Here is a 15181-nt window from a genome sequence, read left to right as displayed (position 1 = left end):
ATAGTTATTTTCACTGGTTTTGTATTTGTTTTTCACTTTCTGTGTCTAATGTTTGCTGTAATTTGTCATTCTTACCACATATATGTAATCCAAGCATGGAGTATTATTTCTGTATGATTGTACTACCTACATATGGAGTGTTTTCTGACACACTCTGTATCCTTGTGAGTTATCACAGTTGGATCAATGGAGTAAGAAATAAATAAATGAACTACAGAGTATGTGCCTCAAAATCTTCCATAAACAGATTGCCAATAAAAGGTGATGAAGGGCTACCCATCGCAATTTCGTCTGTCTGTTCATGTACCTGATCACTGAATAAAACTAAGTGGAGGCCAACACATGTCAAAATAGGTTCCTGTGGTGCTATGCAGACAAACAGCCATCTATCTACCCCTAATTAACCTTAACTATCATACAGAGGAATGGAAATGAAGGGAGTGACTACATTAAAACTTACTCAATGACAGAATCATTCCAATGCAAACCCCACTAATATAACATACGAACTCTGCTGAGCTTTTATTATGGGGTACTCACCAGCCTACTAGTGGCCTCGACAGAGTTACAAGATGTTTCATTAAACAGTATGCTGGAGTACTAATGTTACATTCAGTAGGCCTAAGAGGAAACCCATCATTGTGGATCTTCAGAATGCCATATAATCTAGTGGCAACTCTTGATAGTCTCTTCCAACAAGGTTCTTTTCTTCAGGAGATTGTTAGTCTCTTTCTCAACCCTTTTTGTCAGGTCAGCAGTGAGTCCATGGTACATTGGATCAGACTGTAAACAATACAGCTTTTTAATGCACTCCCTGCTTGTGCAACATAAATGTGGCATTACACTTGCCTCCAGGTAAGGTAACAATGTCAGGATTCAACTGAGTGAACACTAAGCAGCACTCTCAGCTGCTGTAACATTAACCTTGGGTGATTGTGTCCCAGTCAGCATGCAGCGTGCTTCTCTTCTAACCTCCTTGACAGTATCAGGAGGTAGTTCAACACTTCAGAAACCGAACCTGAGCATAGCTCAGGCGGCAGCTTTGTGTTAAAAAAGATTGTGCCCAAGTATAGTTCAGGCTGCAATTTTCCCAAAGCGTGAGCCACTTGTCGCTAGAAAACTGGACTCATTTCATATGAGAACAATATGTAGACATCTTGCGATCCACTGCTTCTTTGGTGCTGCCTTCTGTTGTCAATTTCTAAAATTATTTCAAAAGAAACATTAGTGAAAGAAACATTAGTGAACGTAACAGCTGCTATTGTGAGTGGCTGAACCAGTATGACCACACTGACACAATTTCATGTGTGTAATCATTAGGTTTCGTAGTTTGCTTTAATTCTGTTACAAATACATCTTGTATGTTGATTGAGCAAGAAATTTTGGAGGCCCAAGAGGAAGAAATTGCTTAATAACTCAACTCGGACTTTTTTCTTTGGAGGACAATTATACTTCCTGTCCTCTTTATTTCAAAATTTGTTATCTATCAAAGAATTAAAGTGAATATGAAAAATAAATCTTGAATCTTAGGCCTTCTTTAGTGTGTATTACTCTTGAAGACACAGCAATTACATATATGCCAGTAATGCTTTAAAAGATGGCATAAATGGCCGGTTTCCCAGTATTCTTCTAAGTGGCTGGTCTCCAAAGTGTTAAAAAACAGTCTTTTCCACAGAACTTATAAAATCAACAACAGTTAAAGTTAAACACTTCACAGCTGGCACAAAGTCTAAACCTTTCCCTAGCTCATACAAATCTGCATAGTCCATAGCTTTCTCTGTGAGATGGATCACAGAACATTGAGATGTAATGTTAGACTCTGAACCATGGAAAGATTCAAACGTACGTGAATGCTTCGAAGTTTTAGAATGAAATTCCAAGTCAGACTGTGACAAGGAGTACCCTTCAGCTATTTGAAGCAATCACCAGATGAAGCCAAATTAATTCTATGGAAACAAAACCCAAACCCAACTGTCAGGAAGCATAATGGATCCTTTTGTGAACAAGAGCAAAACCATTGGATATCTTGCAATTAGAATTCATATGACGCTCAACTTTGGCAAGCATGGAAACAATATTATGGTCTTGACTCCAAATCAAAGACGAAAGTGAACATTACAGTCACACTCTTGTACTTCTGCAAACAATGTTACATTTCCTCCCCTTATAAGTAAACAATGTGGAACTTGAGTTTCTTCCAGCATCTAAAATATTCAAACAAATTGTAGGAATGCAGTTGAGTGACATCCTTAACAACAGCCAACATTTAGACAGGTGCACACCCTGTCGTTTTCGAAAGAGATCGCAATGAGAGGTCGCTGTGCAGGTTAAATTTACAATCTTGCTATGTGGGGCATATGTAAAAAGACAACACACACACACTCTGTAAACAACTGTCATCACCACACAACCACAGATGACAAACATCAGAAGATATTGATAGTGAATAATAATTACCAATGGACAGAAAAGTAGGTTTAACCATGTCCCTCTATTGTTTGACTTGGGAGAGAGTGGGATTCCAAGCAGAAACCTTTGTATCTATTTATTGGATGGTAAGTCTCCCCTAACCCATGGTTCTTGGTGACTTTTCTGAATTCTACCCCTTCACCTGAACCTCACCAGTCCCTTTCCTTCACCCCTCTTCCTTCCCATTTAACCCTTCTGCCAGAAGAAGGAGCCATTGGCTCCGAAAGCCTGCATACATAATATCTGTTTTATGTGTGTTCTCCTGCTGCTGCTTGGTGAGTAGATTTTTTATCTATTTTTTTATCTATCTGATTTGTATCTATTCTGCCAGTTTCACCCCTTACTTCACCATTCAGTCTTATGCATTTGCTTGAGATACTTTCTTTCTCCAACTTCAGCTTTTTTTCAGAGGCAGTTTTCCCTCGCAAAAAATATTTCCAATTGACTGTATAAACCTCCCTCTTACTAAGCAGCCTATCCTGCTTGTGATATAAAATATGACCGTAGATCGTGTGTATGCTTAATGGAGTTTTTCTAATTGTATAAGGCTATCTTTCCTGAAGAAGTGATACCGATAAGTAGGAGGAAAGTGTACAACCGACCCTTCTGATGGAAAGTCTACTAAAAATAAAAGTAATTAAACCGAATAGGGCTATAATTTGGAAAATGAAAGTTATTTTGTGCATTCACTCATGAACAACACTGGACAGAAAGGGATACCACTGATCAAGGATCCAAAGTTACACTAATGAACGAAAAGGAAGTAATTAACGGTTGCCAGCACACTAGGGCAATTTACATCCAAAATCCTGTACAAGATGATGGGAAAGAAAAATATGTATTATTAAACCCATGAGCTCCAAGCTATATGTAAAATAAATAATATTTCACACTCTTAATTTATGCATTTCTTTAGATTTGGATTTTTTCCAGTGACTGATTCTCAAACTTGAAAAATGAAATTGCTTTACTTTAGTCATATACTGAAGCCTCTGTTGTACAACAGTTAATTGAAAGTAGGCTGAGGCTAAAATTCTTAAAAGAGGAATTATTCATTAATAAACTGGCTGTAACTATTCAGTTTGTTTCTTATGACACTCAGTTAGCATATTAGAAAAAAAATGAACAAGAATCCTGCTTGGTAACAATGTCTGGGGGCAATGAGCACACAATCACACTGAGTTTAACTGATTATCATTTAAATAAATCTTATCTATCAAAACACATTCAGTTGTGCTGCTGGGTTAGCCATTAATACTTTCTACCAATGAACAGTCTTACTTCAGTGCTGTGCATACGACGAAACTCAGAGCTGACGACGAAACTGTGTTGCTGGAACTGTTGCTGTTGTTGAAGACGGTAGCATGTTGTGGAGCCACGGCTAATCATACGAACAGGCAATCGTAATTAATACAGCCTCTTCCGCCCGTCCACTGTCCATACTCCTGCTCCAGACATCTAGCCAGCACGCCTAGATGATGCTGCCGAAAATGGTGCTCTCTACTGTGAGAGCATTAACACCACACTACAAGCACTGGAACCCGTCTCTCGCTCTCTCCGCGCGCTCTGCACAACAACTCCCTACTGCTATTATCATTGCTAGTCGATGCAAATAACAATTCCTTTGGCTTTTTCCCAGAGCTTATAAGTTTCACAGTAAAACACAGATAAATACAATCAAACGGCAACAGACTTCTACCTAAATGTACACATACAGTGAAGCAATGTCCTTACTTATTAAAAGAAAGCATTTAAATTACAAATATTTACATACAATTCCAAAAAAAGTTATATCTCGGTAGCAGGTGCCATGCATCCTGCATTTTTGATGTTACAAATGGAAAATGCTTTTCGTAGTCAGTTCATTGATCTTTAGTTACTCTGTTTAATTTCACTAACTGGGCAGTCATTTTCATAGCCACAAGAGTGTGCATTTAGGTGTCTCTGTGGTTGTGTGTGAGTGTATGTAATTTTGTTAGAAAAAGTGCCAGAGCTCAAAAGCTAGTAAACACGGTTTTCTGATATATGTGTATGTGCAACACATTACTCTGATACAGTTGAGTGGTTATCTTTACAGCCAGCAATTTCCATTGTTGTTATGCACGTTTGAATATTTGTCACGATAGGTTGAAAGAAAGTTCCACTGATATACCTTCTGTTTCTGTTTGAGAAATTGCTTATTATGTGAGAGTGTCTCATGAGTATTTTACTGGAAAAATTGTTGACAGCATGTAAGGCTTTTTTTTCCTTTTCTTTCCTTTTTCTTTTTCTTTTTCTTTGTGAGCAGTTAAACTTGAAATTTAATTCATATCTTGGAAACTACACACATCAAAAAAAGTTTTGCATCACCTCGGTTCTGAGAGTTGCGAAACCTGTACAGAAAATTGGAACAGAGATCAACATAAACATCATTTCTGCCCTTTTTATTGCTCATGAAAACCACACATTCCTTGTTATACCACCATACAGCGAGACCTTCAGTGGTGGTGGTCCAGATTGCTGTACACACCGGTACCTCTAATGCCCAGTGGCATGTCCTCTTGCATTGATGCATGCCTGTATTCATCATTGCATACTAACCACAAGTTCATCAAGGCACTGTTGGTCCAGATTGCCCCATTCCTCAGTGGCGATTCAACATAAATCCCTCAGAGTGGTTGGTGGGTCATGTCGTCCATAAACAGCCCTTTTCCATCTATCCCAGGCATGTTCAATAGGGTTCATGTCTGGAGAACTTGCTTGCCACTCTAGTCATGTGATGTTCTTATCCTGAAGGAAGTCAATCACAAGATGTGCATGATGGGGGTGTGAATTGTTGTCCATGAAGACAAATGCCATGCCAGTATGCTGCCGATATGGTTGCACTATCGGTCAGAGGATGGCATTCATGTATTGTACAGCCATTACGGTGCCTTCCATGACCACCAGCAGCATATGCTGGCCACCCTAAAACATCAGGGAACCTCCATATTGCTGCACTCGCTGGACAGTGTGTCTGAGGCATTCTGTCTGACCAGGTTGCCTCCAAACACATCTCTGACAATTGTCTGGTTGAAGGCATATGCAACACTCATCAGTGGAGAGAATATGATGCCAATCCTGAGCAGTCTATTCAGCATGTTGTTGGGCCCATGTGTACCATGCTGCATGGTGTCGTGGTTGCAAAGATGGACTTCGCCATGGACATTGGGAGTGAAGTTGCACATCATGGAGCCTATTGCGCACAGTTTGAGTCGCAACATGACGTCCTGTGGCTGCACGAAAAGCATTATTCAACATAGTGGCATTGCTGACAGGATTCCTCCAAGCCATAATCCATAGGTAGCGGTCATCCACTGCAGTAGTAGCCCTTGGGTGGATTGAGCGAGGCATGTCATCGGCTGTTCCTGTTTTTCTGTATCTCCTCCATGTCCGAACAACATTGCTTTGGTTCACTCCCAGATGGCAGGACACTTCCCTTGTTGAGAGCCATTCTTGGCACAAAGAAACAATGCAGACGCAATCGAACTGCGGTATTGACTGTCTAGGCATGGTTGAACTACAGACAACACGAGCCATGTACCCACTTCCTGGTGGAATGACTGGAACTGATCGGCTGTCGGACTCCCTCCATCTAATAGGTGTGGGGTGATGCAAAACTTCTTTTGATGTGTGTAGTATTTAATATGTTGCCTTATTTTTTTATGAGCTGTACTACATTTTACATTTCCATTTGCCTTTACACTGATGATATCTTGTTCTGTAGCTATTAATATAGAAACAAAATGAGGATGTTTGTCATATAGCTTTAGTCTCTGATTTATTAAATTTTTACTGTAGATCAGCAAAACAGTGAGAGACGTGGGAGTGCAAAGGCATCTCCCAGCACAACTCTGGGTCCAGTGACTGCTTCAGGTGGAGATAAAATAGTCCAGTTACCACCGCTCCGTTTGCCTGGCCGGCACGCAACAGAGCCATGGGCAAAGCCACCTATGCTGCGTTCTCCTAGCAGAGGTAATACCCTAATTCTATGTTTGTTAATGGTAATTAATTGAGAAGAATGTTGGGGGGAGGGGGCAGGAGGTAATTGCTCACAAGCATTTAAATAGGAGCAAATTCAACAGAGCTGAGAAGTACAATAATATTAATAATAATGGCGTGTGACGAGGGCCTCCCGTCGGGTAGATCGCTCGCCTGGTGCAAGTCTTTCGATTTGACTTGCGCGTCGATGGGGATGAAATGATGATGATTAGGACAACACAACACCCAGTCCCTGAGCGGAGAAAATCTCCGACCCAGCCAGGAATCGAACCCGCACCCTTAGGATTGACAGTCTGTCGCGCTGACTACTCAGCTACCGGGGCGGACATGAAGTACAAATTAGAATACATAAAAATAAATAAACTTGACTCAGGATACAAGAAAGAGATGGGGCAATTATTCATCTATGAATCTGTTACTCCCACTTCTTTTGCTACAACATGCATTTCTCCTGAACCACAGCTTCCAATAATGTCTGCTGCTTGTCAACGCCATAACACGAATGATACGAACCCTCGTACCAAAGTAAGGTCTCCAAAGCAGTGGGCCACAGGGAAACTGTTTGCATAATGGTTGCCCACCTCGTTTTGTTCCTTGCTCCCTCCACGCTCTACAGAAACCACCGCACATCCTCTGGAGCTTTCATTCTTGGCTTGGCAGCTAGTTGTAATGGAGGTCACGTTAGCCACTACCACCAGATACAAAGTTCACACAATTATTAGGTTTTTGTGTGCAAAAGGTGTTAAACGAATCAACATTCATCAACATTTGATGGAAATGAATGGAATGTCATATACAGATGTCAGAAATGTTTGCAAGAGGTGTAGAGAGTTTGCAGGTGGTCGTGCTGAAATTCATGACTAGGAAAGAAGCGGGAGACCATCACTCCCCAAAGAGACACTGACAAAGGTTGAACAAATTGTGCTTCGAGATTGGCGGGTCACTCTCAATGAGCACTGCAATGTTCTTCCTGAGGTTTCTCGAAGCACCATGTACTGGACTTCGATTGAAGTGCTGAAATTTCAGAAGATGTGTGCAAGATGGGTCCCAAAAACGCTGACTGAAGACCACAAAGGGCAATGCATTGGAACTTCCTGCCAATTTCTTCAATGCTATGCAGATGAAAAGGACAACCTTTTGGATTCAATAGTCGTGGGTGATGAAACCTGGGCTTTCCACTTTGTACGTGAGACCATACAACAATAACACATGTGACAGCATGCCAATTCACCCAAGCCAAGAAAGTTAAAAAAAAATTGTGTATCTTCTGCCACACCCATCCACTGTATTGTCTGGACTTCGCACCCAGTGACTACTACCAGTTTCCCAAGCTGAAAGAACACTTGGCTGGAAGGTGCTTTAGTGACAATGACGAGGTGAAAGATGAGGTGTAGCAGGCTAGGATGACATGGGCATACAAAATCTGCTACGGCATTTACAAAAATGCATTGATCAAAATGGTGATTGTGTGGAAAAATAGAAAAAAATGTTCAAGCTTCATACCTATGTACAATTTATTGTAAATAAATGTTACTTTATTATTATTTTTAAACTTGAGGCCTTACTTTTGAGATCACCCTTGTATATTAAAATCATTTACCTCATCAGTCCAGAAAGTTTCAAGAAAGTTAAGATCATGGTTTTGATGTTTCAGGTGTTCTATGATATCTCCTGCCAACCTCCACCCTCCCCCTTCCTTGAATACAACACACAGAATGCTTATACAACCACGTGAAACTATCAGAAAAGTTTCAGTGTCAGTTATGTCGTCAAACCTTGCCCCATTATGTGAATTTTTGCAGTTTGTCATCTTGCGGTAAGTTTGTATAGATAACACCATGTCTCATCACCCGTGATGATTTTTTCCAGAATTGTCTCCCATGATGCCATGATAAAGAAATGTAAATGTCATGTGACTAGGGTCTCCTGTCGGGTAGACCGTTCGTCGGGTGCAAGTCTTTCGATTTGACGCCGCTTCGGCGACTTGTGTGTCGATGGGGATAAAATGATGATTAGAACAACACAACACCCTGTCCCTGGACAGAGAAAATCTCTGATGCAGCCGGGAATCGAACCCAGGCCCTTAGGATAAACATTCTGTCGCACTGACCACTCAGCTACTGGGGGCGGACCTGATGCTATGATGATTTTTTCCAAAAAAGAAGTGTCCACATTTTGCATTTCAACCAAGCCATGGAAGGCACCCACACATCATTGCTTTTTTGGAAGTCATGGTGTGTGGTACAAACCTTCCCAGGTGTTTCTGTTCTTCAGAACATTCTTGAGAATCTCTTGAATATTTGTTTTAGAGATATTGCTCCATTGTGTTTTGTGACACAACATTGACAACCTGAAGACACATGTCCATCATTTAATGCTGCCTGCTCACAACCGACTGGTCAAATGCACTTATGTTGTTTACAGTTGTTGATTGAAGCAGCCACTGTAGTTACTGCATTGACTTCACTTATATGCCAGAAATAAAATCAGTCTTGAAACTTTTTGGGCAGACATTGTAAGTGAGGCCTGGCCAACATTTGCCCTTCTGGAGCATGCTCACAGTCCAGGAGTGCAGTCGAGTCTGCTCAGAGTTTAAATTTCCCCCAATTCTGCACTTTTGTGAGAAGCTGTGAGTTAGATGGCTATACGCTGAAGGCAACTCATGCGGGAAAATATTGCAGCATCCTTTACAAGCAAGTGTTTATCATGTGTGCCTATTTTTGGCTTTCTATTTTTCTACCAATGCAATTACTTCTATTACTTGATTAAATAAATACATTATATAGTGCTAATACAGTGAGCAGAACTACAGATTATAAACCCAAACATGCTTAAACCCAAGCATTGGCAGCACTTCATCAATGTCATAAGACAAGAAAAAATGTTGATCAGCCAAATATTGAAATAACTGTAGCAGTTTATCTGTGCAGTCAGGGATATAGCTCTTGAGGTAACATTTTATAAAAGTCTTGAAAATTCCTGGATTGGACAAATAAGTTGTTGAGCTGGGTGCTCCACTGTACGTGTATCACCGCAAGTTAGGAATAATGAAGTACATGAGGATCATAAAGCAAAGGTGGTATGACAAGTAAATAGAAATCCATCTTCAATCATACACTGTCTTGCAATTTCTATGAGAACTCCTGATGAAATATTTCAATTACTGAAATGTATTCAGTTGTATCTTGTCCAGAAATGACTGCCTTGAGTTATGGGGAAATTTTCACGTCATAAACTCGAAACTGATTTCTCCACAGGATTAATTTTTATTTGATAGCATCTATTATGTACAACACATGTGTGACCAAATGATTCTCCACTTGCATTAAGACACTTAATCAATTCAAATAATTTGCAATGTCTACAATAAAAGATTTGTCACAACTCTACTTACTGTGAACTCACTCTTATTCTCTAATGGCCACCTTCAGTTCAGCCAGCATTCACTGTTGTTCATCAGGAAACAAGTGCATCATATCATCTTTGTGGCTGTTGTTGTAATAACAGTCCATTAAATGTTATTCCAGCTCATAATAGTGTGATGGCATATTACTCCCTTTGCTTGGCCTTTAAACAATACGAAAAGTAAGGCAATTCCCATTTGCTTTGAATGAATGGCTTCTCCACTTTTCCTTTTTTGGACAACCGCTTGGGATCTGACAAGGCTACTGTCCAGCTCTAGCGATGTCTGGCTGTGGATTTCCTCTTCCTCCTCACCCCTTAGCCCCAATTGCTGCTGCGATCAGAGCACAAGGCAGGAGTACTGCGGAGTGCTTGCGCTCATGGAGCACTGTTTGACCAGGCCTGGTGTAAATATTTTATTTATTTATTTATTCATCTGTGGAACAATAAATATTGTATGGATGTCGTAAGTTTATAATACATGAGCACACATTTACATTTACAGTGAAACAAATTTCTCATATTTTGTGTAGTTTTTGTAACTAGTCATAAACACATTTATAATTACATCATATTTTGGTGATAATGTCATATGTTGCTAATAATCTACATCTATGTTAAAAAAAAAACTTTGAGGTTTGCCGATGACATTGTAATTCTGTCAGAGACAGCAAAGGACTTGGAAGAGCAGTTGAACGGAATGGATGGTGTCTTGAAGGGAGGATATAAAATGAACATCAACAAAAGCAAAACGAGGATAATGGAATGTAGTCGAATTAAGTCGGGTGATGCTGAGGGTATTAGATTAGGAAATGAGACACTTAAAGTAGTAAAGGAGTTTTGCTATTTGGGGAGCAAAATAACTGATGACGGCCGAAGTAGAGAGGATATAAAATTTAGACTGGCAATGGCAAGGAAAGCGTTTCTGAAGAAGAGAAATTTGTTAACATCGAGTATAGATTTAAGTGTCAGGAAGTCATTTCTGAAAGTATTTGTATGGAGTGTAGCCATGTATGGAAGTGAAACATGGACGGTAAATAGTTTGGACAAGAAGAGAATAGAAGCTTTTGAAATGTGGTGCTACAGAAGAATGCTGAAGATTAGATGGGTAGATCACATAACTAATGAGGAAGTATTGAATAGGATTGGGGAGAAGAGAAGTTTGTGGCACAACTTGACCAGAAGAAGGGATCGGTTGGTAGGACATGTTCTGAGGCATCAAGGGATCACCAATTTAGTATTGGAAGGCAGCGTGGAGGGGAAAAATTGTAGGGGGAGACCAAGAGATGAACACACTAAGCAGATTCAGAAGGATGTAGGTTGCAGTAGGTACTGGGAGATGAAGAAGCTTGCACAGGATAGAGTAGCATGGAGAGCTGCATCAAACCAGTCTCAGGACTGAAGACAACAACAACAACAACATGTTAAATATTCTTTTACAGTATAACAACTTTTACTTACTAAGAAAGTTTTAAGCTTTTGTCTGAAAGTGAGGGGTTCATTTATTTCTTTAATTTCCTGTGGTAATTTGTTATACAGTTTTATCCCATTATAAAATATACTTTTTTTGTGTCTTTGACTTGTTCTTTCTATCTAGATGGAGGTGGTGACAAGCTCTTGTTTCATGGTCATGTATTAGGCTGTTTTTAGTTGTACATGTTGAGATTTTTCTTAATGAACATTATGTTCTGAAAGATATACTCACAAGAAACAGTTAGAATGCCTAGCTTTCTAAATAATTCTAGACAGCGGGCCCTGTTGTTACTGTTTGTTATAATCCTTATGGCTCTTTTTTGTACTTTGAACACAGTTTGTATGTTACTGGCACTTGTTCCCCAAAACATGATCCCATAGCTGAGGACTGAGTGTAGATATCCGTAATATGTTATTTTAAGACAGGTATTATTGCATACTGGTGCAAGGATTCTAAGAGCATAGCATGCTGTGGATAATTTCTTTGCCAAAATGATGACATGGTTTGTCCATTTCAATTGGCTGTCTACATTCATCCCTAAGAATTTGTTACATTCTAATTCATTATTATTAACTTTTATTCTAGTGGCATTGTGTTTTTTGTTCAATTGGAAGTTAATATAGTTAGATTTCTTTACATTTAGGTTTACTTTATTTTTTAATGACCAGTTGTGGACATCATTGAGAGCTTCATTTGCTCTTTCTGACAGCTGTGTTGGATTTTCACCTGTTATTACTATGTTGCTGTCATCAGCAAAAAGTATTTTTTCTCCATGTCTGATACTTTGTGGGAAGTCGTTAATGTATATAAGAAACAATATTGGGCCTAATACACTTCCCTGTGGGACGCCTATATTCACATGTTCTGGGTCAGACAGATGTTTTATAAGGGAATTGTTTGAAACTTGTGATATCTCAACTCGTTGAACTCTGTTTTCCACGTATGATTTGAACCACTTTTTTGTCACACCTCTTACTCCTATTTGCCCTAATTTATGAAGTAAGATTTTGTGGTCAACTGCATCAAAGGCCTTTGACAAGTCTAAAAAGATACCACTTACATTTTCACCTTTGTCCAGTGCTTCTAAAATTACTTTAGTGAACTGTGCTATAGCAGATTGTGTGCCTTTTCTGGGCCTAAAACCAAATTGGTCATTGGAAAGAAGGTTATATTTATTCAGGTAATTTAGCAGTCTCTTTTTGACTAGTATTTCTATTATTTTTGAAATGATAGACAGTATAGAAATTAGCCTGTAGTTCTCTACATTTTCCACATCTCCATTATTAAGGATAGGTATAACTTTTGCTTGTTTTAGGTACTCCGGAAAGTATCCATCTTCGAAAGATTCATTAATTATGTCTGTTAATGGGCCCTCTATGGAGTCTATACATTCTTTAATTACGCAGACTGGGATTTCATCAAGTCCTACTGAACTTTTATTTTTAGTTGGTGTACTACTAGTGTCACTTCCCTTTCTGTAGTTGGCAAGAGCACCATTGAGTTTGTTGGCTGGTTCTGAGTAGGTAAATCATATGTATCTGGAAATTTCTGCTGTAATTTTTTTGCAATACTACTGAAATATGAGTTTACAAAATCAGATAATTTTTTAGGGTTACCTACTGATACATCTTTGTTTTTGATATGTGAATTGAGGTCCTTTTTAGCAGAGTTAGATGTTTCCTGTTTGATGATGTTCCAGGCTGCTTTGCTCTTGTTTTCAGCTTCAAGTAATATTTTGTTGTTTGAAAGTTTTTTTGCAGCTAGCAGCACCTTTCTGTATATTTTCCTGTACTTTTTGTAGAATTGCCGAACTTCTGGGTTAGACTGATTATTTTTTATGGAGTTGAGATATCTAAGAGTTTCTGAGGATTGTTGATACCTGTAGTCACCCATTGATTTCTCTTTGTAGTTTTAATTTGATAAAGAGTTTTGGGAAATATCTCTTCAAATCTGAGTTTAAAAATTTACATGAACTTGATAAATTTCTGATTTGCATGGGTTTCTGCATAGACTTCCCTCCAATCTTCATATTCTAGCTTGGATTTAAACTCATACAGGGCTGATTTGGAAAACATTCTTTTGTATGTACACAGTTTAGGAGGAGTTTCTACATGAATCTTAGTTTTTAAGATCTGGCAGAGGTGGTCTGATAGGCTCAGGTTTTGGACAACAATATGACATAATTTTTACTATCAATATCTCTAGCTACATGATCTATAGATGAGGAAGATTCTTTCATTATTCTAGTTGGACAATTAACAAGGGAGGATATTCCATAACAGCTTAGAATATTCACATATATGTTGCTAGCCTTATCAGGCTTCATCATATTAATGTTTAAGTCACCACAGATAATTACATTTGCTTTTGGTCCAGAAACCTTGTCTAAGCATTGATTCAGTTTTGAGAAAAATATATCAATGTCTCCACTGGGAGAGCGGTACACACAAAATATGACAAATTTTTTTGCTATGCCAGGTCCTATTATTTCAACAGCGGAAAGTTCAAAATGTTTGTCCTCACCTAGATCTAAAAAATCATATCTAACTTTAAATGACATACTTTTTTTTACATAGATACATGAACCTCCACCATTCATTGAGATTCTGCTATAGTAACATGCAAGGTCATATGAGGCTAATGCAATGTGATCAATTTCCTTCCCTTTGCACCAGTGTTCAGTGATACACAAAATTTGGCTATCAAAAGTTTCCAGTTCTACTTCTAGCTGTTGTGCTTTGTTCTTTATGGCTTGAATGATTTGGTGAAACACTGTTAGACATTTGTTTTCACTTATCTTGGTGGCATCCTTCCCTTTAGACCTGATGCTAAAAAATCCTTTAGGTGAGCTGGTGGCACGGTTATTCTTCTGTTGATGACAGTGGAGGTGAGTCTGTTGCCAGTTAGACTTGGAAGTTGGCGTATCTGAAGGTATCTGCCTTATGTTAGTCTTGTAACTGAGGCCGGGTACCAAAAATCCTGCAGAGTTGTAAGTTTCCTGGTTCTTATGCTTCTTCTGTTTGCTTCTGTTACTGCTGATGATGGTGAAGCTGGTGAAAAGTCTTTCACTGTTGAAGGCTGAGGAGGGGCCAATACTGATGAAAGGTCGTTGGCTGCTGGCACATCAGGCGTGTTTTTTTTCTTCTTGTTAATGATGCAGTTGCGTAGTATGTAGCTGCTTCTGCTGAAGCTGCTTTGGAAACTTCTTTCCTAGTTGAATCATTTATCTCAGCTGCTTTAGAGGAAAGTGGAGATTCTAGTGCTGGACCTGTTGCCAGTGATTCAGTTTCATTTTCTTGTTGGAAATTTTCAGTTGCTGTGTTTGGTGGTGGATGTGGTATGGTCAAGCTATTCTTGTCCTTAACTGCCTTCAGTGCATTAAGGATTTCTCGACTAATGAATGATTTTCCGAGTTTATTTCTGTGAAGCCCATGCCTGGTAAAATGACTTCTCTCTGTAGATGGTACGTCCACATATGTGGCATTTGGGAGGCTTCGGCAGATTTTTTCGAATTTCCTATTAGTAACTGTGATTTCTTTGTTGACACAGGATTGTTCTATAAGATCATGTCTTTGTGGGATTCTGGCAATGAAGAAGTTAACATCTGTAATTTTCTGTAATGTACTTCTCAGAGCTCTTGTGGCGAGTTTGCCCTCATTCCTATAAACATCATTAGCACCTCCTATTATTAAACAGTTGCTTCCCGGCTTCAAAGAATGTTCGCAGTTTTTTAAAACTTCGCGCAAAGGGGCACCCGGTTTCGTTATTCCACTAACCTTGAACATAGTTTGCATGTTACACAAAATGCCGGCTAAG

The 15181-nt window shown here is 39.2% G+C and overlaps 1 protein-coding gene across 1 annotated transcript in view; it reads left to right on the top strand.

The window, feature by feature from the left end:
• The window catches only part of LOC126092584 (ADP-ribosylation factor-like protein 13B), a 214958-nt gene that overhangs the window by 182477 nt on the left and 17300 nt on the right, over positions 1-15181 (top strand). Inside the window, exon 8 of the mRNA XM_049908275.1 lies at positions 6289-6462. Coding sequence (XP_049764232.1) covers positions 6289-6462 — 174 coding nt within the window. The remainder of the gene's footprint in view (positions 1-6288; positions 6463-15181) is intronic.

This window comes from Schistocerca cancellata, chromosome 1, assembly GCF_023864275.1.
Source record: "Schistocerca cancellata isolate TAMUIC-IGC-003103 chromosome 1, iqSchCanc2.1, whole genome shotgun sequence".
Classification (NCBI taxonomy): domain Eukaryota; kingdom Metazoa; phylum Arthropoda; class Insecta; order Orthoptera; family Acrididae; genus Schistocerca; species Schistocerca cancellata.
This window is presented reverse-complemented; position numbering and strand designations above follow the sequence as displayed.